At 41.7% G+C, this 26969-nt stretch overlaps 1 protein-coding gene across 1 annotated transcript in view; it reads left to right on the forward strand.

Annotated features, from left to right (window-relative positions):
- Positions 1 to 22: 22 nt before the first annotated feature.
- KDM1B (lysine (K)-specific demethylase 1B) overlaps positions 23 to 26969 on the forward strand; it is a 42516-nt gene continuing 15569 nt past the window's right edge. Inside the window, exons 1-15 of the mRNA XM_015407784.1 lie at positions 23 to 54; positions 1834 to 1928; positions 3342 to 3435; positions 4261 to 4385; positions 6841 to 6930; positions 7873 to 7984; positions 10451 to 10567; positions 11827 to 11865; positions 13748 to 13952; positions 15310 to 15488; positions 17110 to 17286; positions 18466 to 18540; positions 19153 to 19290; positions 19971 to 20142; positions 23446 to 23573. Of these exons, the coding sequence (XP_015263270.1) occupies positions 3346 to 3435; positions 4261 to 4385; positions 6841 to 6930; positions 7873 to 7984; positions 10451 to 10567; positions 11827 to 11865; positions 13748 to 13952; positions 15310 to 15488; positions 17110 to 17286; positions 18466 to 18540; positions 19153 to 19290; positions 19971 to 20142; positions 23446 to 23573 (1647 nt within the window). The 5' untranslated portion in view covers positions 23 to 54; positions 1834 to 1928; positions 3342 to 3345. The remainder of the gene's footprint in view (positions 55 to 1833; positions 1929 to 3341; positions 3436 to 4260; positions 4386 to 6840; positions 6931 to 7872; positions 7985 to 10450; positions 10568 to 11826; positions 11866 to 13747; positions 13953 to 15309; positions 15489 to 17109; positions 17287 to 18465; positions 18541 to 19152; positions 19291 to 19970; positions 20143 to 23445; positions 23574 to 26969) is intronic.

A 26969-nucleotide genomic window follows, 5' to 3' on the forward strand; every position in this document is an offset into this window, starting at 1 on the left:
CCACACGTTACGCGCTGAGGACAGCGGAAGCAGCTCTTGGGCGGTGGAGGGGAGGTGAGACTGGAGGGTGGCGGCGAGGAGGAGGAGGAGGACCGGCGGCACGTGAGGGCGCTGATCGGCTTGTTCGCTTCTCGGGGGCGGCTGGAGAAGCCGAGGGGTCGCTGGGCTCCGGCCGAGGCAGGGTTTCCCCCGTGGACGAGGCCAGAGCGCCGCCTTCCCGGCTGCAACCTGCGGCGGCTAGTGGATGACAGGGCGCAGGAGCGAGAGCTCCGCTTTCTCCCCCCCCCCCCACCGGGTCAGTCTTTCTCGGCGAGGTCTCGCTGTGGCGCGGAAGGGGGCTTTGTCCGTCTTGCAGCAAGATTTCCCCCCTGGCTGGGAGCGCGCGTGGAAGTGAGAATTGCCCCACAGGGGGGACATGTGGGAAGTTTTACAGATCGGTTGGCGTCGAGGCGTGGCTTCGCTGGAGCCAGGACCTGCCCGTGTCTGTGGACTAATAACCGAGATAAACGTGCTTCTGAGCTCCGTGGGAAAAGCAAAGCGACTTTCCACTATCAGTGAGGACTACTACTGTAATGCAAGAGGATTGAAATGAGCAGCCCTGGCCAGATCTCCCCATCCTGGGGTTTGGGATGGGGCAGAGACCAGCTTGAGTCTCTGCCCTTTGAGAAATCAGAACAAATGTAGAGTCCAGTGGCACCTTTCAGGCCGACAAAGGTTTATTCAAGGTATGAGCTTTCGAAAGCTCATACCTTGAACAAACCTTTGTTGGTCTTAAAGGTGCCACTGGATTCTGAATTTGTTCTACTGCTTCAGACCAACATGGCTGACCACCTGGATCTTTGAGAAATTAAACACTCAATTCAGGAATTTTAAGAGGAACCTGCTGTGAGCTTATTGATCCAAGGTATACCAGATTTTGAGTCCAGTGGCACCTTTAAGACCAACAAAGGTTTGTTCAAGGTATGAGCTTTTGTGTGCATGCACACTGTCTCAGATACAATGAAATGGAAATGGATTGTATTTCATTGTAGCTGAAAAAGTGTGCGTCCACATGGAAGCTCATACCTTGAATAAACCTTTGTTGGTCTTAAAGGTGCCACTGGACTCAAAATTCGTTCTACTGCTTCCAACCAACATGGCTGCCCACCTGGATTTATCCGAAGTATTCCTTTCATTCTCTTCTATGGAGAGATTATGGGTTGTGCATTCAGGCCAATGGGACCTGTACTAGTCCCCAGTAAATTTACTGTGTAGGGATGTAGTCTTTTACCATGGCCTGAAATCCACAATAATACTGTATTTTAGAGACTCCAGGAAGTGTGTGAACTAACCCCATGATTTAATGTGTGTTGCTGAGCTTTGGTATTGCATCCGAAATTGGAGAAGCAATACTTTTGTAAAGGGTGTGTGTCATTTTATTTGGGTGGAATTTTACCCAAATCTCAAGCTGAATTTTTCAGTCCTCTTGTTGTTCTTGTAAACTAGTAGGTAGCCACATGATTATCGTTATGTAGCTTGTTAGATGCACTGACTGGAACATGTTTCTGATGAAAGGCCTCTCTCCCCATGAAGGCATGCTGTCACTTGAAATGGTTTCCCATCAGCCTGCCTGGCATTCATTGTAGCACGTGCTGCTTTGAAAGGGCCATGTCTCCTTCCTGCAAAGTTTGGGGGCAGTGGGTGTATCTGCTTCTGGAAGTCTTTGTTAGGGTGGTGTTCTACAGGGGGTATCTGAGCTGGTTTCTTGGAGCAGAGGATAAAAAAGAATTCTGTGGCCAGGAAGGTCACTTTCCCTTGTTCTCACAATGCTTCTATTTGTTTATATCCTTACAGCTCTGTTTCGAAGTGCTTTGGAAAGACATTCATTAGCCAGTTGAAAACTAGGCGATTTGACTCCAAGTTGAGGAGAAACCTGCCCTTCCTGCTGGGTAAATTACCCACCCTGAATATAATTAACCCTTCTTCCTGCATAACTGTAGCTCAGTCTCTCTGGATTTGTAGTTTGGGGGAAGATATAATGGAGCTGGAAGTTTGTAACTATGTGGGATTAATATATATTCTGTGTGCATTAATTCCTCAGCACAGGAAACAAATCTACACCGGCAATGAAACTATGCTGAATTATTTAATTCCAAGAGAGTCACACAGTGACTTGGTAATAGAGAACGAAGCTAGTGTGTATTCATATACACTGTAAATGTGCTCTGGAGAGGTTCAGATCCTTCATAAGGATTGCGTTATCTGCTTAGTATGAATAAAGTATCTAGGCTTGCTGTATGTGGAATGGCAGTTCTTATCTAAGGTTCTCCTTGTACGAATGTCTGGGTGTGGTCTTCAGATCTAAAACAAGCTGGTTGCACTCACTGTGTGCAGACTTCGGCTTTCAGTACATGTTGGGACACTCTGGGTTCTGACTACAGCACTGGGAGAAGGGCTGGCTTACCATGGACTGGAAGACAAACCATGCAGGCGTTTTAGGTGTTTACTGTGTACCCAAGTGTTTGAATTTTTTGTTTTACCAGAAATATGAATCCATTACAAATAATATAAATCCATTACAAACAGGCCAAGTTTACACAATCACCAGGAAAATCCTACATGAATAAATGCAAACATGGGGAGAAGTGTAATAAAAAGAGCAGTGAATGGGTTCTTAATACAGCTGGGAGATGCATCTAAATTACTGCCAGCTTTTATCTTTAAAAAAAAGCTGCCATGGTGTCTCTGTCATGGTCTCCTGTTGTGCAGCTTGAGAACTTATTTGGTACCTAATTAAGCCTGCATCATACCTCCTGTGCCTTGTTTTTTAGACTTCCACTGTGCAGATTTAGAGTATGTCCAACATATTATCCAACATATTTGCTATCATATACAGGGGTCATTTCCTGCAGGAGCGCACAGGAGCAGAGCTCTGGCAGTAAAGGGCCCAGGGAGCGGGCAGATGCAACAAGCCCCACCCCCTGCTCCCAGCAGCCCTCAGTCAGAGCAAGAAGCAGCCAGGTAAGTTGCAGAGCGCCCCCCAGGCCAAAACAGTCCAGTGGCACCTTTAAGACCAAGTGTTATTCAGGTACAAGCTCTGCCTCCTCTGCGAGGACAGATCTGCACATTCCCCCCTCCCAATAGCTAGCAATCCAAAACAGTCCAGTGGAGCATGAGCAGTGGGTGTTGCCTTCTGACACACTTCCAGTGATGTCAGGGTGTGTGGCATATGCAGATAAGTTATGCTAATGAGTTATGCTAATGAGCTCCTGCACCTCTTTTTCTACGAAATGACCCCTGATCATATATGTCATGTTCCTGTGTACTCTAAATCAGACGTCCACTTGATTTTTATGCTGCAGCATAATGTCTTCTGGAAGGGTCCGAGCAAAGAAGAAAACAGTGATGTTGGATCAGTCTCCTGACAACCTTCCTTTGAGGAGTTCAGGCAGGCAGGTAATTAAAATAGAGTTAAGTTTAAATGAAATTGTGTGTGTGTGGGTCTTTCTGTCTGTATAAAAATAAAAGACAGCCACTTGGGTTGCATCCAGAATGCATGTTGGGTGCCATATTAGGCAGAGTTGTACCCTTCTGAGTCCCTTGAAAGAGGATTTAGAAGAGTGTAATGAGGTGTATATTAGTATGTTTACTACTGATAGTATATTAGTATGTTTTAAAGTTCAGTTGAAAAACTAAGGTGATAGTTGTTAGATCCTTTGTATGTTTGCTTGTAAACAATTTTCACTGAATTACATTGCATTTTTGGCTCATACTCTTAGTAGCATTGAAGTCAGTAGAACTGATTTGGTTTAAACCCTAGTAATGTAGTTGAACTGGATTGCAGCTCAAGCTGTATATTGTCCTTGGAGGAAACTGAGCACATGTTTGTTTTTCCCATACTGATAGCTTTAGCCCTTAATGTGTCCTGGGCTGATCTGAAGACTTGCTCAGTTGAAGTTCATTTCAGTATCCTGGCAAAAAACACAGTTATTTTGAAATGTTTCCTTGTCTATTAGAAAGCTAAATGTTTCCACAGTCACTTTTGCACATTTCAGTACAAACCATACATGCACACAGCCCATGAAACATTTTTAGTTTATTTAAAAAGATTTGTTCTCTATCTGAAGTGAATGTATAGGAGTTAGTTTTGTGCTAGAATACTCTCTCTCCATGTGGAGAAAACTTAATGCAGCCATTTTCCCTCACTACTACATCACAGAGGTAAAGCCTGTAGATCCCTAAAGCTAGTGCGAATTCTTTAGTTACATTGTTTTCTGCTAGGTCCGGAGGAAGGCTGCGGATACAGTGGAGGATGATGAAGATGCTTCAGAGAAAAAGTATCGGAAGTGTGAAAAGGCAGGGTGTACGGCAACGTGTCCTGTTTGCTTTGCAAGTGCAGCTGAAAGGTTTGGGTTTCTCTTGATACCTGTTCCCATTCATCAGCAAAGTGTTCTTCATTTCAGAGGGCATTTTTCCCATTCCACTTTATCTTTGGAGAAATTCACATGGTTTTTTAAAAATACCTATGTTCCTGGGCAAAGGGGATTACCTTGCTGGTTGGAGGCACAAGTTGCTTTTAGTGTAGGGTTTTGGGGGGTTTTTTTTGGTATTTTTGCATTTTTCTTTTTGTGGGTGCACGCACCCATGCCTGGGAGTCATGGTGACCTCTGGCAACTCCTACTGGGGCGTGGAGAAGCAGCTTGATGGGGCATGGAGAAGCACAACCTCTGCCTCCTGTCCCTGGTATTCTTTGGAGGTCTCCCATCCAAATATTTGCCAGTATCGGCCCTGCTTAGCTTCCAAGATCTAACAAGATCGGGCTTGCCTGGGCTATCCAGGTCAAAGCACTTTTAGTTGTGTTGTTAATGTGTTGTATAAGTTGGTTTATAATGTACACACTTTAGGTCCTGAGATACCCAGAAGAAAGGGACATATATAAATATTTTAATTAAAGAAGTATATGTTGAAAGAGTCAAGCAACTGGCTCACAATCTCCTGATAATACCTCTGTCTAGTCCTGTATCTTGTTTCCCACAGCCAGCTAAATGCCCCACAAGAACCCCTAAGCAGGGGTCAGACCTTCCCTACTATTGTCTCCCAGCAACTGGCATTCAGAGGTGTCCTGTCTGAACATGGAGTTCTTATTTAGCCATTGTCTAATTTCCTTTTAAAGCCACAAATACTAGTGACCAGTGCTATATCCTATGATGGTGAGCACCACATTCAAAGCAATCCTAACAACACTTTCCTGGGAGTAAGTCCTGTTGAATAGATCCGAGTATGATGTCATGTATACATCCTTAGGATTGCTCTCATTGTGTGTGTGAAGATGTACTTTCTTTTGCCATAGATCTACTGCTCTTCAACTTCATTGAGTACCCCTAAATAATAGTATTTTAGGAAAGAGAGAATGTTTTCTCTGTTCATTTTCATATATAATATTACAAACCTCTAACAAATACCTGCTTAGTTGTCTTTTTTCTAACCTTTCTTCATAGGGTAGTTACTTTAACATCCTGAAAAATTTACTTGCCCCTTTCTACACCAAGTGTTTTTATAACCAATATTCAGTGTGTACTCCATGCTAAAAAAGAGAGAAAAATCTCAATTCTGTGATGAATACAGATTATGCAGATTAGTCATATTTGTATATTGACACTTGCTTTGCATGATAACTTCCATTTTAGTAAGTGGGAAGTAGAATTCAGGGCACTGAAATCTTGTCCCTAAAGATTAGGAATGTTGGGTTCTTAGATTTTTGTCAGAATTGTCTGTGCTTTTTCAAATACATCTTAATCATGAGGACTAGAAACTCCCTCCTTTTTAAAACTGAAGATTTCTGTGCCCACTATCACATTTTAAAGGAGATTTCTGTGCTCATGGCACACTTTCAGCATATTTGTATACAGATTTTGCATGCATAGAGGCTTTGGAACAAAATTGGTGCTCTTGAACACGTTACTACAGAGTCACTCTCCGCAGGATTTGGAGGTGGGAATTGGAGTTCTGGGAAGAAACAGACTGAAGGGAAGGCCAGAAAGTCAGGCTGCTTGTTATAAACTGTTGGCAACTGTACTCTCTCTAATTCTCTAGTTAAAGAATGCTTTTGTTCAAGCAACTATGGAACCCTTCCATTATTGGACAGCACATAATTGCATGAAGCAGCCACAACACTGGAATGACATAGCTACCCAATGAGCTAAGTGTGTGTATTCCCACAAAGCACAATAGTGTATCCTCAGACAGTATGGATAGGAAACAAAGCACACAGCTTCAGAACAAGGCAACTTAAAAACTGAACAAGGGGATTCAAGCTGAGAAAGGCCTCTTTTGCTTAATGTGCATGCCTTGCCACAAAGAAAACTGTTACTCCTCCTTTAGTTTTTCCACCATGGTTCTCTGTTTACTAGTTCTTAAATGAAGGAATTAGAGAAATGTAATTTATGTAACATTTTAAGGTATTTGCTGATCTTTGATCATAATAAATCAAATTGAATAGAAATGTAATTAGAACACAGATTTGGACACTTTTAAAGTATTCAGCCAGAGGATGTAACATATACGCAAGTAGAAATAGAACTGTTATTGGACAGCGTTGAAAAAAGCAATGGATTTTGAGCTGTAGATCTGTTCCTGGTGCAAGGGGTTCTTCTGCCAAGAACCTGTGTTATCAAGGAATGGTTCCTTTCATCAGGGAAAATGCCACTATTAATGGGAACAGATCTGTGGGATCCATTCCAGCCTTTCTAGGTACCCATTGCTCTTCTGTTTAATCTGGAGTTCAGTATATACAAGTGGAGGTACTTCATAGCTTTTTAAAAAATACATAAATCTGTAACACTTTATTTTCATGTGTTTCAGGTGTGCTAAAAATGGCTATACATCAAGATGGTATCATCTCTCCTGTGGGGAACATTTCTGCAACGAATGTTTTGATCATTATTACAGAAGGTAACTTTTTAAGCCTTCCGAGGTGATTACTTGTGTTTGCTGTTTAATCCTAATCTGTTCATTGCAAAAACGGTTATACTTTGCTGTTCCTACTTGACTTCATGGCTTAAAATAACAGTGCTGAATGAACACTGGTTTATAAAGTGCATGATTTACTGGACTGAATCTACTGAAACTTTGCCAGTAATGGGGTGGATCCCACAGATGGAAGAATTTCCATCAGTAGAGCATAGCTTCCTTTGCAGTGTTGTTCCTGGGGGTTCTTTCTGTCAGCAAGAACACTCCGTGGGATCCAAGCCATTGGCTGGAAATTGACACTGTTTCTAAAAGACGCCACAATAAAAATGGTGAAAAAGCTGTTTCACAATAATACAAAACCTCCTTTTTTGAAGCATCAGTTGTAAAACACAAGAAATGATTAAGCCTAATAATATGTGTATTCTTTACTAAGTATCTACTGGATGCTTGTAAGCAGAGGGGTACAAGTGAGCATCCTTACTGCTACGATGGTTGCAATTGGCCTTTATACCATTTTGTACTATTGAACAGAATGCTGTTAACTGGAAAACTTGCAGCACCAGTCAGGATCTCAGCTTCTTCTTGAAATACAAGCTGTTTAGTTAAAACCAGGTTGCTGTAGATGGCAGGTATTCCAACAGTGAAACCCTCATGGAGGTCAGGGTCTCGATAATCATTACTGCTACTTGAGGAATTCTGAGTTGGCACAATTATCAGAAGGAACAAAGTAAAAACAACCAAACGAACCAGAACACAATAGTATTTCTAATTTCTGTTCTTATTTAGAAAAATCAACTCTTTTTATGCCTGTTTTCTTGTTCTTAGAATTTTATTTCTGGAATGAATCTTAAGTTTTAAAATAGATTGACCTGTACTGTCCCTTCTGTTTCTTTTATTTACCACTGACTCTGTCGTTTCTCCTAGTCATAAAGATGGCTATGAAAAATACACTGCCTGGAAACGGATTTGGACCAGTAATGGGAAAAGTGAGCCAAGTCCTAAAGCGTTTATGGCTGATCAACAGCTCCCTTATTGGGTAAGGGATTTATTCATAAAGATACATCACTGTGAAATCATGTATGTATCTTTTTTGATTTTTTCTTCCTGTACGTTGACCAGTGCTGAGGGAAGCAGGCCTTTGTTTCTGAGGGAGAATATCCAAAACGAAATCAAGAAAGGTTTGGAGGGCATTTAATGTTTTGAGGGTAATTTTCTTTGGATTGGCGTTCCATATCTAATCATGAATTTTAAGACCATTGAACTCAGTGACCTTAGGAGGCTATAACTCTGTTTAGGATTGCACTGTAACCTCTTTGCAAGTCTTTTATTACCCCTCTTGTGATTTCAGTCACTGGACTTATTTGAAGCTTAGCTGGTGGATAGGACCTGCCAGTATGCCTCTCTGCTCAAGCTGGGTAGCCCTGTTGGTTTGTCTGTAGCAGTAGAAAAGAGGAAGAGTCCAGTAGCATCTTAAAGACTAACAACACCTGTGGCAGGGCATGAGCTTTTATGAGTCTTTAAGGTGCTACTGGATTCTTCATCTTTTCTCTGCTCATGGGCTATTTCAACTGAGTGGATCATGCCCCTCCCTCATGCCTCTCCTCCTTTCAACATAAGACAGTTTTATTTGGGACTGCATTGGACTAATTTGGTTAGTGAGATTTTAAATTGCGGTCTTTTGTGTGTGTGTGTTTTTTTTAAATCATTCTTTTATTATCTTCTAAGCAGCTTTGAGTTTCACCAGGTGTAAAGGCAGCTAATAAATGTCTTAAATAATAAAGAAACATCTCCAACAAGACCTCTAAATTGAGATTCCACAATTTAATTAGTGATTTGCCACAGTCAATACCGTTAATTTGAACAATAGCAAAAACGGACAGTGTGGCAGCACTAATTCCGTTATAAGAGTAGGCACTGTTGAGCGATGGAAAAGGAGAAAGCAACACCAAGCGTGGTCCTGTATGATGCATTATGGGAATCCCAGGGAAATTGCCAAGAACAGGCAGCAGTTAATTGGTTTAGAAGGCGGGGTGGGAACTGTCGAGGATTAGGTCAGAGAGGAAAATCTACACCAAATCGCCTTAGCGGTGGTAGTTCTTATTGTAGTGCTTGGATTTGCCTTTTGTTGTTCCTCTTACTGTTGCTTGCAATACGAGCCTGTGGTGGCTCGAAATGACATTTTCATACTACTTTTTGAATAGTTACCTGAGAAAAGACAAGGTAGCAGGTTGCCAGAAACAGCATCCATTGATGTACTCCCTCTCTGTTGATGTACTTCCTCTCAAAGAGCCAGGCTGGTGTAGTGGTTAGGAGCGCGGACTCTAATCTGGGAGAACCGGGTTTGATTCCCCACTTTTCCACATGCAGCTGCTGGTGTGACCTTGACTTACTACCTTTGATGGAGGTGACACACATCCCGATGAATGCAATATTGGATACCAGAATAATTTGGTGAATTTGCACAGCTACTATCCATGGCCGATTATACAAACTTGCAATAACTATAAAGCATATAAGAAAGCAACACCTGGTTACACACACGCACACACATATATTTATGTATGTATTTCTGGATGTGTGTCATTGTAAAATAAGAAATACTGACCACTGAGGAAGGCCCGAAGGGGCCAAAAAGTGTGTGGTCCTTAGGTCAAATGTTTTACCCATCTATTGGATATGTATAACGATCAGTTCTGTATGTTCTTTGAGTCTGATATTTAGACTATTTCTTTTAACTTTTTAATGTTTTATTTATGTGTACACCCTAATAAATGTTTGTATATTTTTAATATTAATTTACCTGTAGCTTGACCTTCTTAAATTGCAGTGACCTTGGGTCAGTCACAAGTTCTCTCAGAGCTGTTCTCTCAAGAGCAGTTCTCGAGAGAGCTCTCTCAGCCCCACCTGCTTCACGGGGTGTCCGTTGTGGGGAGAGGAAGGGAAGGAGGGAAGGAGATTGTAAGCCACTCTGAGACTCCAAATGAAGGGCAGGGTATAAATCCAATCTCTTCCTCCTTCTACTTCTGTGAAAAAAGGGTGCTGTAGTGTTTTATCTTTTTCAAGGATTTGAGTCAGTACTTGGAAAGACAGGGGGACAATTCTTGCAGGGACTGCATAGACATAAAAAATGTTGCAGAAAAGTTAGTAACTCTTTAAATGAGTGACTCATTTTCTTGTGAAATAATGAGGAAGTGAAACCCTCTTTATGGATAGAATGGAAGATGAGATACAAACTGCATTAGTTTTTTGAAATCTGTTGTGTTATAGTTAAGTTATGACACTAGGTTTGATGGAAAGCTTCAAGAAGAATTTGCCCTTCTGGCTGCTGCTCATGCCTCTTAAAGAAGGCCTGGTTCAAATACTGAAAGCTCTGTGTGTGCGTGTGTGTGTGTGTGTGTGTGTGTGTCTGAATATTTTATTGTTGGTGTGCCTTTGATTCTTGATATGCTTTTTTAAAAAAAACAATGAACACAGATTACCACTTCTTTGATTGTATTCCCAGGTACAGTGTACAAAACCGGAGTGTGGAAAGTGGCGTCAACTGACAAAGGAAATCCAGCTTACCTCACAAATCGCTAGAACATATCGTTGTGGCATGAAACTGAACAATTCCATCAAGGTGTTGTCTATTTTCAGACCTATTAGAAATGCTAGTTTTTTTGCTGTTGCTATAAAACAGATATTTTCCTCAGTCCCATACATTTATGCTGGTGCTTTTCTCTAAAAATGACTGCATTATGTCACTGTTAATATCGGTTATCAATTGCCAATATGTTTTAAATAAATTGATGAACTCCCCAGCATTATACGATACATTCGCTCCAGCTCTTTTTCAGGAACGTCTAGTGCTGGTTGCTGAAACACTTGTGTGTGTCACTGTTGAGTGCTCTTTTTACACTTGAAAGAGGAGCTTGACTATTGCATGAAACAGCTGGTCTTCTGGCTGGAAGGGCTTCAGTCTCCTGTTTGAAGGAGAGCTCTCCTTGGCTTGCAGATCTTCTTGTAGTCCTTGTTGAATCAGTTTTAAATAGCCCTTCTTTCTTCTGACATATCTAAATGTAAGCTTCATGAAGGAAAAGTAATAAACAGTAACCAGAGCCAAGACAGCATTGTGTCCCCCCCCCCCCAAAAAAAAGAAAAAGCAGCTTTGGGAGGGTGTGATTTGAAGTGGAAGTGGCAGGAGGGAGGGAGTACTTAAGCTTCATACCCAAACAGTTTCCTCTTCCCAGTAAGGATTCCACACATGTTTATGAGGTTAAACCTGCATAAACCTGCGGAGAGGGAGTTGTGGTGAAAACTGCGAATCTCTTCCCTGGGCCACTATTGCACTTCAAATTGCTCTCTCCCAAAGCTTCTTTTCCTAAGAAGCAGCAGCCGTTAGAACATAAGAGAAGCTGTGCTTTATCACACCAATCTTATTTACATCAGTGGCCAGTCAGATGGTCCAAAGGACCACAGGCAGGACCCACTGGCAACAGCCTTTATTTACTTACTGCTTTCCAGCATTTAACGATTAGTGGCTTTCTGCCATTGGGCTCTGGCTAGCCTGATCTCCTCATATCTTGGAAGCTAAGCAGGGTTGGCCCTGGTTAGTAGTTGGATGGGAGACCACCAAGGAAGTCTGGGGTCACTATGCAGAGACAGGCAATGGCAAATCATCTCTGTTTGTCTCTTGCCTTGAAAACCTTCTTAGGTCACCATAAGTTGGCTGCTCCATGACAGCACGTTTCACACACACACACACACACACACGTATGATGGGTTGTCTGGTTTCTTGTTTAACAGCATTTATGCCATTGCTTTCTATGCCTGTCTTGTTTAACAATGTCTTGTGACTTTGTATAGATCTGTTCTTTGACATAGTTTCATGTATTCCAGGTGGAGGGCTCCGATCAGTGCTCCATGCCTGAGGACCTGGTAAGCGTTGTGTATTAAATTTGTGTTTGTGGGGATGGAATGACGTGTGAAAATGACACATATGGAATGTTCCCTTGATCTAAATGTACAATAGTGGACAAGTGATTAACATAAATGCTCATGTCTTGGCACTGTATTTGAAAGTACCCAGGGGAAAGGTCCAATCCTGAACCTAATCTGTGTATTATAGATAACATGTTGACTGGAATGGGCCAAGGAGAATGTATCAGTCCAGTCTTGGCCCTTCTACACTGGCTCCCAGTCTGTTTCTGGGCACAATTCAAGGTGATGGTATTGACTTGGGACCAGCATACCTGAAGGTCTACCTCCTCCCTTATGAACCTACCCCACTGCTACAGTCATCTTTCAGGGCTTTGCTTTGGGTGCCCCGACCTTCTGATATTAGGTGGGTGGCAGTCTGGGTGAAGGCATTCTCAGCCATGGCACCAAAGCTCTGGAACTGTCTCCCCAGGGAGATTCATCTGTCACTTTCTGTTGCCATCTTCCACCAGTGGGTGAAGGGGTGGTGAATGATCCCTCCTTCCTGCCCTATGTTTTAATTGTTATTAATGTTTTGTTTGGCATGTGTATTTTAGCTTGGTTTTAATTGTTTTAATGATGGGGTTTTTTAAAGACCTTTTTAAATTGTGTATGATTTTAATCTGTTAGCTGCCTTGGGGGCTCTGTTGAGGGTAGAAAGATGGCATATAAATTTTGTAAATAAATTTACATGTCTGCAGCACCCCACATGGAAGATATACATGAATGTGGCTAATATTCTTTTCTGGGTTTAGGTTATGAGTGTTTATGTTGGTTTCCTTTAAAAGAATGTGTGTGTATATATGTGTGTGTGTATATATACACATACAAATATATAATTTTTATTATAATTAAAGGGTACAGAAACAAAAAAGGGGGAACGGAGTAACAAAAATTCATTAAGCATTATTCATCAAAAGCTTTTACATTTTATATTTACTGAGGACACGATTCTAATATATAGAATAAGTGTAATAGGTACATAGATCAGGATTAGAATATCACCTCAACTCACATAAATTTCTCAAAATATCAATATACTTTTTTTAAAAGAACACCAATTTTTGTTCCGCCCATTTATTTTCCATATTTTCCACCAAAAATAAAATATTTCATTTCCTTAGATTACATAAATTTTTAGAGTTATTGAATCAAGTTGAATCAAGTAACATGTCTTATGCAAATAATTAACGTTGTACTTATTTAATAACCTGTACCTGTTTTATCCAATTATATACCCTTAGCCATCTTTTATTTTGCAATTTATTATCTTTACCTTGCAATAATAAACTCAAGTTATCCATTTGTGCTAGCTCTAAGAGCTTTGTTATTAAACTACTGATACTGAATATCAAAAAGAAATAGTATACATTAATAATGACTGACAAACAGCCCCTACCTTGATGGTTGTCATAGTAAGAATCTCACCTCTCAGTCTTGTTACAATTAGAATTACTGTCATATCTGGAATGTACTGCAAGCAAAGGATGGCTGAGAACTGGGTTAGCTAGTACCATCTTTGATTTCTCTATGCAAATTTCCACATATTCCTGCTAGCTCTCTTGTAACAGGCAAGCTCTCTTCCCTTGGAACACCTCTGTGCAGAAAGTAAGATGCACAGATCCTGGAAGAGACCTTATTAATCTCATAGTCAGGGAATTACTCCATGAAAAACAATTAGTCCTGCTTCGTAATCACAGCACTAAGAAGGGAGTCTCTTGTATGACTCTGTCTCGTAATCCCAGTGCTTTTATGACCTGAAGTTAATGGACTGAGAGGAAACGTGTGAGAAGAATCTTAAATTGCTTCCTCATATTCGCCATCTACTTCTGCTCTTTCCTAGAGAGTTGCTGAAGTTTCAGATTCCTGGTGGTACTCCATGCTCATTCTTCCCCCATTACTGAAGGACAGCGTGGCGGCGCCTTTGTTGTCTGCCTACTACCCAGACTGTGTGGGCATGAGCCCCTCTTGCACCAGCACCCACCGGCTGCTTGGCGAATCCAACGCTGTAAAAATGGAGCACTTGAAGACCCCACCTACTATAGCTGGTAAAGATCCTCCCATTTGCATTTTTATGTCTCCTCATTGAATAGGCGTGGAAAGTACTTCACTTGGTCCATGCAAGGCAGCTGTCTGCTTTAAAAGGCATCTTCCTTTTGTGAAGCCATTAACAATTTGTTGTTGCTGCTGTGGCTGTCAAGTCACAGCTGACTCATGGTGACCCCTGTGGGGTTTTCAAGGCAAAAAATGTTCAGAGGTGGTTTGCCTTTGCTTGCCTCTGCGTAGAGACCCTAGTATTCCCTAGTGATCTCCCGTCCAAATGCTGACCAGTGCTGACCCTGCTCAGCTTCAGAGATCTGACAAGATCAGAGTTGCCTGGGCATGTAAACTGTATTCTGATCCTGCATATGAACATCCAGGGCATGCAGGTAGCAACTTCTTAAAAGTGTTTCAGCCTGAGTGAGATCTTCCTGTGCCGCTTTTGGTTCCTCTAAGTTGGGCTTCTCTCAGTCTTACTATAATGTTACGCAGTAGTTACACAGCAGTCTTGGAGCATCTTGGTTCTTATGTTAGGAAATGGCATCGCATTCTAAAACTCTAGCAGTCATCATCCCATCACTTAATTTGTCAACTAAACGAATTGTGTGTTGAGTTTTGTAAGGGGGAGCTCTGGGCTTGCTGGCGGTCTGAGCCAGGCAAGCTTCCACTGCTTTTTGCCTCCATATTTTTTTTTTGCTCCCTCCTCTTATGCTTCTGTCAATCCCAGCTCTGTGTTCTGGTGTTACAATCACTGAGAGCAAGCAGGGCTTTAGTGAAGCCAAATGATGGGGACACAGAGTGAGAAGCAACAAAAGAGAAGAAGAGAGAAGAGGAGATTAAATTTATACCCCGCCCTTCACTACCTGAAGGAATCTCAGAGTGGCTTACAATCTCCTTCCCCTTCCCCTCCCCACAACAGATACCCTGTGAGGTAGGTGAGGCTGAGAGAGCTCTTTCGAGAACTGCCCTTGAGAGAACAGCTCTGAAGGCACTTATGACTGACCCAAGGTCACACCAGCAGCTGCATGTGGAGGACTGGGGAATCAAACCTGGTTCTCCCAGATTAGAGTCCACACTCCTAACCACTACAGTAAAAGCACAAAGGATTCATTTGTCATGGTATATAGATTACTGCCAGGTAGCCCAATAGTTGGCTCTGAAGATGATGCTCAGCCAGTAAAGAAGTGGTTGTGGAGAAGTGGGGGGGGGTGATATCTTTTGCTTCTCCTTCTCCCACTGCAGACCCTTCACTGTTCATGAGGAAGCCCTGACCCCATTTGTCACACCTTTAATGAAAAACAGTCAGCTCTTATGGTGCAGGTTCCAGGTAAAACTAATTCTGTGTTTCGCTCTGTTACCTTTCAGGAATGAACAAGTACTTCTGGCCTTTCTATCAGCCCAATGAATGTGGTAAAGCACTGTGCGTAAGGCCAGATGTAATGGAGCTAGATGAACTCTATGAGTTTCCGGAATATTCAAGAGACCCCACCATGTACCTGGCTCTGAGAAACCTCATTCTGGCCCTGTGGTACACAAACTGCAAAGTAAGCAAGACTAAGAATTTGGAATGCTATTGTCAAATAAGCAATTTAAGTATATTTTCTACAAACTGTGCATTGCTGTCTCTTATCTCTTGTATCTTGCTAATCTCAAATTTATGTTGGTAAACTGATACAAAGCACATGAATCAGCTTTTCAGTGGAAGGGACAACATGCTGAAGGAATAGGTGCCCTTAGTTGTCTCCTCCATTAAAACAAATGGGAAAACTCGTTGGTCAAGAGAGTGCAGGACAGACTGATCTAAATCAAGACAATTTAAATTATCATACGGGGAAGTCTGATTTTAAATCATTGATTCAAATAACATTTTTCAATTTTTTTCAGATACTTCCTAGGTTAAAGTACATACAAACTTGCCACTATAACCATAAAACCTTTAAAAAAAAGTGAATTGAGTTTTTATACATTCCAGAGGGTTACCCATTTTGTAAAACATTTAATATATTTTTACTGTTTTAGAAAATACTTTGCTTATTTAATGTTGTTTGTTTACTTCATTTATACCACACCTTTTTCTTTAGTGGGGACACAAAGTGGCTTACATTGCCCTCCTTTACTCTATTTTATCCTCACAACAACTGCCCTGTGAGGTATGTTATGGTTGGGTGAGTGTGACTGGCCCAGGGTCACCCAGCAAGCTTCCATGGCAGAGTAGAGGTTAGAATCTGGGTCTCCAAGATCCTAGTCTAGCAATCTAACTACTCCACCCTGGTTGTCACTATTGATATGATGACTGCTATGATTATTATTGAGTAATTTAAAGCTTATGACCCCAGATAGGCTCTCTTTTACAATCTGCAGCCGCAACAAGTATTAAGAGAAGGTGTCATTTAAGAAAAACAATCATTTTTCTCCAACGGAAGGTAAGGTAATGCAGCTGGACTAGGAGAGGAGACTTGATTTCCTTGTATATGAGGTAGTGTCCAGAAGTGCTTTTCAGTGTCCTTTGGTGCAACATCCAGATGTAAACATAGGTGACCAAGTTGACAGGGAGACACCAGTGTTGGGGGAAGCAGTGCCCTTGGCATACAACCCTAACTCCCTGAAAAGAAAGGGAAGGGGAAAACACCCAAGAATCATGAGGTAAGAACATTCAAGGAATGGTGAGGACTAGTTCAGGAAGTGACAGCAGAATTTACTACAGAGTATCCAGCAGGTGGTGGTGGGTAATAATAGTTCCAGTGAACTACCTAAGGGGACTCCTGTCAGTGGGTTTTCAAAGCCAGGTCCTTCCAGCCTTGGGACAAACATATGTAAATATATTTTGCTCACCTCATATTTGGGGAGGTCTGGGTGCTTGGGAGGCTGTCTCCCCTGAGGTGTATATGCTTTATTGTCTTCTGAGGACTTTGTTCTGTATATTTCAGATATTTTTGAGAGAAGTGTTGTGCTATACTATGGTCTGTTTATAAATTGTATATGATCTTGAATGACCGTGAAAGATTATTTATAACAACATAGTTTACCCACAGTTCATGAGTGTTAGAGAAATGGTTAGCAGCTAAGCCTCATCATCTGAATTACGGGTATGCTACACAGTTTGAGCAGGGCAAAATTCTTGTCTCTTGAGTATGTTTTGTCCTTTCTGTTCCTCTCAACGTACAGGAACCTCTCACCCCTCAGAAGTGTACTCATTTCATCATTGTTCGAGGTCTTGTGCGAATTCGCTGTGTACGGGAGACAGAGCGGATACTTCATTTCATGACCAGGAAAGGTCTGATTAATACAGGGATTTTGTCTGTTAATCCTGACCAGCCTCTTCTTCCCAAAGACTATCACAGTGTGAGTACTTTAAGATTCAACGTACAGATAAACTAAATCCAGGCAAATTCTGATGGGTTGAGGAGAAAGGGAAGTAAAATGAAAAACTGTATTTGTGGCTAAGGAAAGAAATGGGGACGCTTATCCTGATGACTGTTACCTCTTCACAACTGCCTCAAAAGGGGAAACTGGAAGCTCATTGCTGAAAAAAGTGAGAGGGTGGATCACACTGTACTCACCAAATCTTGTCAGGTCACATAATAAATTGTTGGTATTCTCCCTCCCCTCCACGCGGTTTAGGATAGGAGGCAACTTAAAAAGCATAAAAACCATTTATTCTTTTAGGTGCGATGGCAGCTTCGTTCTTCTTTCTAGCACAGGTTCGGGAGGGACTATGGCACAGTGGTAGAGCACCTTTATGTACAGAAGATCCCAGGTGTGAGGAAACCTCTCCCTGATGCTATGGAGAGTTGTTGACAGAATGAACAGTACTGACTTTGGTAGAATCAGGATAAGGCAGCTTCCGTGTCTTGCTCCAAAACAAATCTTTTTTCTTTTATGTGCTACTTTACAAAAGAAGGGGCTGCATTGGCTCAGAGGTTAAGATGCTGAGCTGCAGATTGCAGTTCGGCAGTTCAAGACCCGAGTACCGTGTGACGGAATGAGCTCCTGTCTCTGGCCACAGCTCCTGCCAACCTAGCAGTTTGAAAGCAAGAAATTGCAAGTAGATAAATAGGGACCACTTTGGTGGGAAGGTAACAGCGTTCCGTGCGCCTTGGCATTTAGTCATGCAGGCCACGTGACCACAGAAACCTCTTCGGACAGCGCTGGCTTTTCAGCTTGGAAATGGAGATGAGTCAGAACTCCCCTAGAGTCGGATTCGATTAGCTTTGGAGCAAGGGAAACCTTTACCTAAGCCATTAATGAATAACATTCTTTACATTTTCATCTATCTATATGATGATGATTATTCAATAATCCTTTTCCAAAACCAGATTATTACACAGAGTTTATCATTGCGAAACCTGTCTAGGCCTACTGTCCTCCACAAAAAGTTACCTGTGCATTACTTTAACTTTTGCTCAGTTTGTGCCTATGACGTTGGCAGTGGAAAACTTAAGAGCAGAGTTTTGTACAGTGATCCACCTTGTGCACAGACTCCTCAGGTGTTCTTACTAGTGCTTTTTCTTCTTCTTCAAGAAATCTGTAATTGTGGTTGGGGCCGGTCCAGCAGGATTAGCAGCTGCAAGGCAACTTCACAATTTTGGAATCAAGGTAAAGCTTGTTCAGATAAAAATGAAATTGAGTACTTCTGTACATTTCTTCAGTCTATTCAGGTTGAGCATCTGCCACATGAGCCTGCAGTGTCCTGTTCCAGCTCCAGGAGATATGATACACTATGGCAAGGATGTGACACTAACAGTGGTGACTGAAGAACCAATCTCTGGTATCTCCAGTTAAAAGAGTCAGGTAGAAGGTGATGTGAAACCTGAGACTGGGAGAGCCAGTCAGAGCAAACAGTACTGACTCTGACAGACCAGTGGTCTGATAGAATTTAAGTTCGCTTCATGTGCTCATGAAACATGGAAGCTCTTATGGAAAATGAGGTTTGTTGCATGGCATGCTGTGGCTTATCAAGTGTTCAGGTAGATCCTGTGGATCTGGTTTATCTACTTCTTAAAAGAAAGACTCGGTGGTAATGTATGGTCTCTGAATCTCTCCCAGGTTCAGGACTCATTGTGGAATTCAGTTAATCACATTTCTCTCAGAAGTTGGGCAGACTCTTAGCAGGATGCTTATATTAGCCTACTAGTGACAAGACACTTGAAGGATATGTTGCTGCCTTTCATAGCAGCATTTCTTCCCACTTCTGCTTGTGTATTGCAGGTGCTTGTCCTTGAAGCGAAGGAAAGAATTGGAGGACGTGTGTGGGATGACAAGACTTTCAAGGGAATCACCATCGGGAAAGGGGCACAGATTGTTAATGGCTGTGTCAACAATCCAGTAGCGCTTATGTGTGAGCAAGTGGGTTTGCATTTTGACCAATGAAAACACTGCAGTTAGAAAGCATATGGTTAATATATGTATGTGTATGTATGTATATGTAGTTTGGAGGCATGTTTTTTCACTCTGCTGTAGTCCCCTGAAAAGCCTCTTGGTTTTGGGTCTGAGAGAACTGGTTTGAGGTGTAAATTAGATTCTGGAGACATTGGGCGGTTTGGGGAAAGTAGTTCCTCCGCCTAATTTTCCCATATGTGAAAGAGTAACATTAAGGATCTATCTCACATAGTTTGTTCTACACATTTGTTTTAAAATGTTCTGTTTTGACAGTTGCTTCTCGTGCAGTGGCTCTGATTTTAAGTGATTAATTCCCTGCCACATGACATTGCCTTCATGGAAATCTGTGATATCCTGCTGTACACAATAGACTTCTTAGGCAATTAGTCCTTAGTACTCATAACTTTTTATGATAACTGAAATAGTTCTGATCCCCTAAATGCAAAGATCTCAGTGCTGACTTTCAGCTTTTATCTGAATTTTGGTCCACCCTGGTTTTTTTTGAAAATCCAGACAGTTGTATAAAAGTATTTTAAAAAAAAGTTTGTTGCAACAGCATTCTACTACTGGGTGGTGGTGTTAATCAGTATTCCTTAAAATATGCCCTGATTTTTCCTCTCCCCTTTTAAATCTTTTTTTTTTTTAAGCTGGAGATTAAGATGAATAAACTTGGAGAGAAGTGCGACTTGATTCAGGAAGGTGGGAGGGTAACCGACCCTACTATAGATAAGCGGATGGATTTCCATTTCAATGCCATCCTTGATGTTGTGGCTGATTGGAGAAAAGATAAAAACCAGCATCAAGATGTTCCTCTTGGAGGTAAGGCGAAACAACTTGAAATTCCCAAAAGGTAGTAAGTAGGAACAAAGGAGGTATTGCGGCTGTGGAAGTAGTACCAGATATCTGTACCAACTTGCTTTGCAATTAATCGATTTTTTAAAAAATGACTTTCAGTGCCCATACTGTGCTTTGCTGGGTGCAGGAAAAACTGCTTTCAGCTATTAGGGAGGGACAGGCTGGAGCAGCATTCTCTTAGGCACTGTAAATTACCACTGGAAGCAAATCACTTACTGGTGCACAGAGAGATTGTGATTACATTCACATGGCTCTTTGGTTTCATTTACATCATTTACATTCTGATCGTGTTGAAATCTGGATAAAATCTATCAAGTGCTCCTCTTATGCCATGTTATTGGAAGTGGGTAAGATCATAAATGTGTTCTGAAACGTTCATTGCAAGGAGGAAGAGTTTGCTTCTGAAATTTAGGGTTCTCCCCCAGCTTTAGATTTGGCTTTTTATCTTCCTTTGTCTTGAGAAATGTTATGAAAGTACCAAATTCAAAATAAATTAGAGCTTCAATATTTATTTGATTAAAATGAACTGTTGGGACTGTGGCTGAGTGGCAGAGTGCTTGCATTGCATGCAGAAGTTCCCAGGTTCAGTCCTTGGCATCTCTGGTTAAAGGGATCAGATAGCAGATGATGTGAAAGACTTCAGCCTGAGACCCTGGAGACCTGCTGATAAGACCCATGGTATGATTCAAAGGCACTTTCACGTGTTCAAAAATGGTTTCATAAGCACCCTAATAAAATCAGCCCACAAACGTTTCAAAACAATTCTTAGCTATTTTCAGTTCATAGATGCCATCTTAGAAAATTAATTCCTTCTTTCTCAAATGGAAGGGAATGCTATATATGCTATAACATCTGTGTCCTTGATCTAAAATCAAAGAATGCTTTTTTGCTACCCATTGTTGTTTGAATAATGCTTGTTTAGTCAAAGATTTTTTTGGATTGAGAGCCCTGGACTAAATCTAGCCAAATTGGTTTTTTAGAAGATTATTTCCGTAGCCTTGTAAAAATCTCAGAATGAATTCTTTATACTATATTTAAACTATATTTTAAAAATAATGTAAACATTGTAAGAGAAAACAGAATCAAGTCAAATTTCATTACAGAAAATGTTGTCCTCTACGGGGGTAGACCAAAACCTCCAGAGAACAGGTCTACCCGCCCCATTCCACTATATCCTACCTTTCCATGTGATTCAAAGCAGTTTACAGATCATACTGAAAAGCATAATAAGGGTGTGCAAAAAACCTGAAACTTTCCCCCGGCTCCATTATAGCTTATGGGGGCCATTAAACTCAATGGGCCCCATAGGCTATAATGGAGAATGAATTCAGAGGTATCTGGTTGGGGTTTTTTTTGTTGAGGTAGAGGCACCAAATTTGCAGGATAGTTGCTGGTGCCTCTCCTCAAGAAACTCACCAGGTTTCAAAAAGATTGGACCGGGGGGTCCAATTTTTGGACCCCAGAAGGAGGTGCCCCATCCTCCATTGTTTCCAGTGGAGGGGTAAAATGCCTTCTAAGTTCACTCATGGTCTGAGGCAAAAATCCCTGCACTGCTGGCTAAAATGTTGTGTGCCAGCACCCTCTAGCACAGCTTAGAGGAAACTTTGTCCCTAAAATGAGGCCTGCACTTCAAGGAGGCTCACAGCTTACCTGTTTCTCCGATGGTGGTTGTTCTAAGGTGGGAACCACATGTCACCACAAGCTCCATTGGACATGAGACTTGCCCACTTTCCTGAAACACGGAGCAGGTGCCACATCAGGTAATGGCACTCAGAATAGCCACAGGTGGCATCTCAGAGAACCACATGCGCTACCCGAGCCACTGAGTATCACTGACTTAGTATACTTTGAGCATAGGCAATGGGGATATTGTGCAAAGCATGCTGGTCCTTGAAAATAAAAGGGATCTCATATTAGGTTCGCTAGGTTGACCGCTTCATAAGTAGCTGTTAGCCCAATGATATGAGAAAGTTCTTTTGTGCAATCTGCATAATACAACTAACATTAAGCACACTTTGTAGTCCCATTGATTTCAGTGGAAGTAGATTTAAGCGTGTGCTTAACTCTGTCGTTAGAATCAATGGGACTTAAGCACTTTGAAGTGTGGTTAGATTGTGCCCATCAGTATATATAACTCTCAACATGGCCAGATCTGTGGGTACTTAAACCAAGAGATTGGAGCCATGGATGAACAGAACTTTGAGAGAGAGAGAAATGTAGCAACAAAATACACTGGGTGTGTGCATTAACCCCCCCCAATAATAGAAACAGCGCCTGTACCTTTAAGAAATGGGTGTTGCTATGCCACTGAGTATCAGTAAAAGGCAGGGAAAGTGGTAGGGGCCTTAAGGGAGAACCCATCGGGGCCAGGCCTAACAGCAACCACCAGGTGACTTGATACTATGCAACTTGCATGACTCAACCAGGACTGGCTGCATGCTACTATTCAACAGCAGCCATCCCCTACAAAAGCCAGTGTGATACAGTGGTTAGAGTTTCTGACTAGGATCTGACTAGGATCTGACTAGGATCTGAATCCCCATTCTGCTGTTGAAGCTCATTGCGTGACACTGAGCCACTGAGGTAGTCACAGGGTTGGTGTGAGTGTAAAATGAAGGAGAGGAGAATGATGTGAGCTGCTTTGGGTTCCCACTGGGGAGAAATGTGAGGTATAAATGAAGTAAATAAATATAGCCAACAATGGGGGGGGGGTAAAATACAGGTATGTTGAAAGGAGAGAAGGAAGAAGGGAAGAGCGAGGATATGGAGGCTGTCAGGAGGAGGAAATAGCATGTGGGGGGGGGAATACGGGAGAAAGTGTGCTGCGCACTGCAAGTCCTTGTGGGTGTTCCGCTCCACAGATTTGGGCCCAGTGGCCAGCATTTGTACAACTCAGCCATAGCTTTTCTGGATAGAAGCTGCCTGGGGAGTGAAGGAGGGAAAGCTGAACTCAAGGGGACAGATAAAAGTAGATAGATGGGCTGGTGGGTGGGAAGGAGGGAAAGAATCAGGAACAGGGGATATGCTATGGGGTTTTCAGGGAAAAGAAAGAAGAAATAGTGAAGGAGAAGAAATTAGATGTCCCAAACAAGTCCAGTTCTTGTAATATTTATACGAATATGCTTGTAAAAGGGTGCTCAGTTTTGACAAAACACTTTAACACTAAAGCCGAATGCATTATGGGCATACTAAATTCGGGTTACTGCAGATGAGGGTCTAAGAAAAATGAGCAATTATTGGTAACTGGAATGTTGTCTTACATTGCAGATAAAATCCAAGAGATCTATAAAGTTTTCATTCAGGAATCTGGTATCCAGTTCAGTGAACTGGAGGAAAAAGTCCTGCAGTTTCACCTCAGTAACCTTGAATATGCCTGCGGCAGCAACCTCCATAAGGTGAGCATGGAACATTTTTGCATACCAGAGTGTTTTATTTATTTATTTGTTTATTTGACTTGTTTGCCAGTATACCATATAAAAAAGGTCCAAACCATGTTTACTCATATTAAACCGTTCGCGGGGAGGGTGGGGTATAAATACAATAAAATAAATAAATAAATAAAATAAACATGGATCTGGTTTGGGCGTTGGTGATCCTTTGAGAATTTACCCTGACCACGACCTGTGGAACAACACAGCATGACTTTCTAAGATCATTTGGGCTAGCTGCACACTGTCACCAAATGGTGGCCTCCAGCCAACCTAATGCTAACGTCACATCTTTATTTTACTTGGATGCTCTACCCTTCTTTCTTCCCAGTGGCAACCCAAAGTGGTTTACAACATTGTTCTCCCCTCCTCCAACAACACCATGAAGTAGTCTAGGTGAAGAGAGAGAGTGACGAAGGTCACCCTGCTGAAGCTGCTGTGGAAGAGTGAGGGATTCAAACCTGGGTCTACCATATCCTAGTTTGACACTCAAGCCATTACACCGTGCTGGCTTTTCGTTCTGAAATGCTTCAAGTCAGCTGCGAGAAACGAACATTTTTTTTTAAAATATATTTTTATTGGGTTTTCAATACAATGCATACACCTCTAATATAATTTGAATAAACAATTCATCTGATTAATACCTTATATAAATATGTTTTAGACAGCAACAAAGCCTGTTTTAGACAGCAACATTACATTTTCCTTCTAATCAAATTACTGACTAGGACAATTTTCAAGTACAAGCATCCACTAATAATATTTTATAATTATCTTTATCCACGTTATTTTCTTAAGACAGACCTCTGAGAAAGTTTCCACTTATTCCACCAAACAATAGTAATTTACCTATCATTTTTTATACCGTTTTAAATTAACTTTATTTTTATTTTATTTTAATTTTTATTCCTTTATTTACTTCCCACCTATTGAGGTCAGGATTGTTCTTTAGTATCATTCACCTCTAAAAAATATAATATCTAATATTCTACGCTCATTTGTACACTTTCCCATAGGAGACAGTAATCAAGGCACTATATATACATTTTAACCTTAATCAAATCAGTTCATTCCCATTTAGACATTCCACCATAACCATTAATCAATTCATTTCATGCCATTTTATACATTTCCACACCAAGAGGAGAAAATTATACCTAACACAAATATTTACTTGTCCCTCCCACTTTAGAATGGTTCATGATTTTTTCTCCTTTTACTATCTCCCAACATTACTATCTCATTCCTACCCATAGCTTTCCATTGTTACCATTATTTTCTGTAGCTTGACAATCTAGTAATCAATTCATTCAAAATTACATACATTCACAAAAATTATCACAATGAAGATAAAGAAAGAAAAAGAGCACTTCAAAAAACCATATATAAAACAGAAAGAATTATTTTAGTGACTCTTTTTACTTTACACCAATCATTTAATACCAATCCCTTTAATTTCCCCCCACTAACACTTAGCACTATAATCTATAACCTAACGTCAATTAACTCTGGTCCAATCAATCCATTTTAAAAACCTATTATGATATATCAATCAAATAATAATTCATATAATTTACATTGCCTTCTATGAATCAAGTTCTTTTTCCAGAGTAGATTATCTATGTGTTCTTTTCCTTTGCACAGATGATAATTCACTTCCAGTCTCTCCTCAATATTTTTTGAAAATGTCTGTCTTCCTACCCTTCTGGCCTTTTTATCCTTCCACACATTTCTGTCTTGTCTTTCCCTTTTCCACTTTTTCTTCTCTTTAGGCATCCTTCCTTTTCCTTTTATTTTCTCTCTCGTCAGTTGACTCCTCTTAGTTGTTTTTTTGGTTTGCCTTGGTGTATTTAGCTGCTCTGTACCTTCTTTTTCTTGCTGGACCCCCCGAGTCTGCTCTGTACTCTCTGGACCCTGTACACGCTTTTCCATATTTCCAGAACTCTCTGTTGCCATGGGGGTTTCGTGAAAGCTTGCAAAGGCTGCTTTAATACCCTCTTGAATTCCTTCTTTTAGAACCTTTAAGAACTGCTCCATCGTCATTTCTCCAACCAGCATATCGTCATCCATTTCATTCTCTATCTCGTTTCCCCCTTCGAATGCCATTTTCACACAAATTGATTCAGTCTTAGTTACGAAAGTCTCTCATATCAGTAGTCCCATCCCAAGAGAACAACAAAATTTTCCCCGAAAGAAAGAGGAGAGAAAAAAAAATACACTTAGCTTTCTCTCTTTTCTGGCCGCTTTGTTTTTCCGTTTGCATCAACCAATTCGGGGCTTCCAAACTCTCAAGTTAAAGATGCATGTACTTGCAGGTCTATGAGTCTTATTTCTTCATTGCTATGTTTGTAATCCACACGTATTTAAATATAGGTAAAAACCGGAAGGCAGCAGCTATGAGGAACATGGCAGCCATGTTCCCCTTCACAAGACCGCTCCTGCATTGGAGCAAACAGTGGACATCCCCCCGCTTTGCCTGTCATGGGAGGGGCCACCGCTGAGCCCCCTGCTCCAGATCTCTCTCCGGGAGATCTGGCAAGGCTCTCCCGAGCTCCGGGAGGCCTCAAACGAAGCGAAATGGACTCGGGCGTCTCGGAGCATTCCGAGCTCCGCCCGTCGCCGCGTCGTACCCAGAAGTACATCTTGAGTGATCCAAGACTGCAAAGTCCTGGGCCATGAAAGATGCTGCAGTTGTGGTTCAAGATAAGCACTCTTCACCTCCATTCCATCTAGATATCAGGAAATCTCCCTCACCCCCATTTCTTAAGAGTTGGTACAGGAACATATGGGATTATCTCACAATGGAAAGGCTACTGATGCAAATCTCAAATAAAGGGGAGCGGTGGCACAGTGGGTATATCCCACTGCCTTAACATCTGAACTGTGTCAGTTCAGGCCCCGCGCTGGTGTGAGCAGCCAGCCTGTTGTCCCCAGCTCATCGTCCACCCAGCGATTCGAAAGCTCTGGCGAGTAGATAAAATGGGAACCGCTCCTTAGCGAGGGCAGGCACGCCAATCTTCCTTCTGGGAGGGCGTTAGCTGACGGTCGAACGTCGATGGTCACGGCTTGTAAAGGCAAAACAGCTTGCCGGCTACAGATCGAACTCCTGCAACGGACGTTCCGGCCAGGCGGTGGCAGTGTGGCGACAGACATACGGGTCCTGGAGCCTGAGCAGCAAGCAGCCGTGCCGGAAAACGACGAAGCCAGCCAAGAAGACGTTCTACACCGGGGCAGTATCGGCGTGTGCAGTTAAAATGAATATATATGTTGTCCTTCCCTATCCCCTACAACATTGTTAGTCCCTTGTCTATATTTGAGTAACTGTACATCGCTTTGAGCCCACTGGGGAAAGCGATTAATAAA

This window comes from Gekko japonicus, unplaced genomic scaffold (genome assembly GCF_001447785.1).
Source record: "Gekko japonicus isolate JY-2015 unplaced genomic scaffold, Gekko_japonicus_V1.1 scaffold2796, whole genome shotgun sequence".
Classification (NCBI taxonomy): Eukaryota; Metazoa; Chordata; class Lepidosauria; order Squamata; family Gekkonidae; genus Gekko; species Gekko japonicus.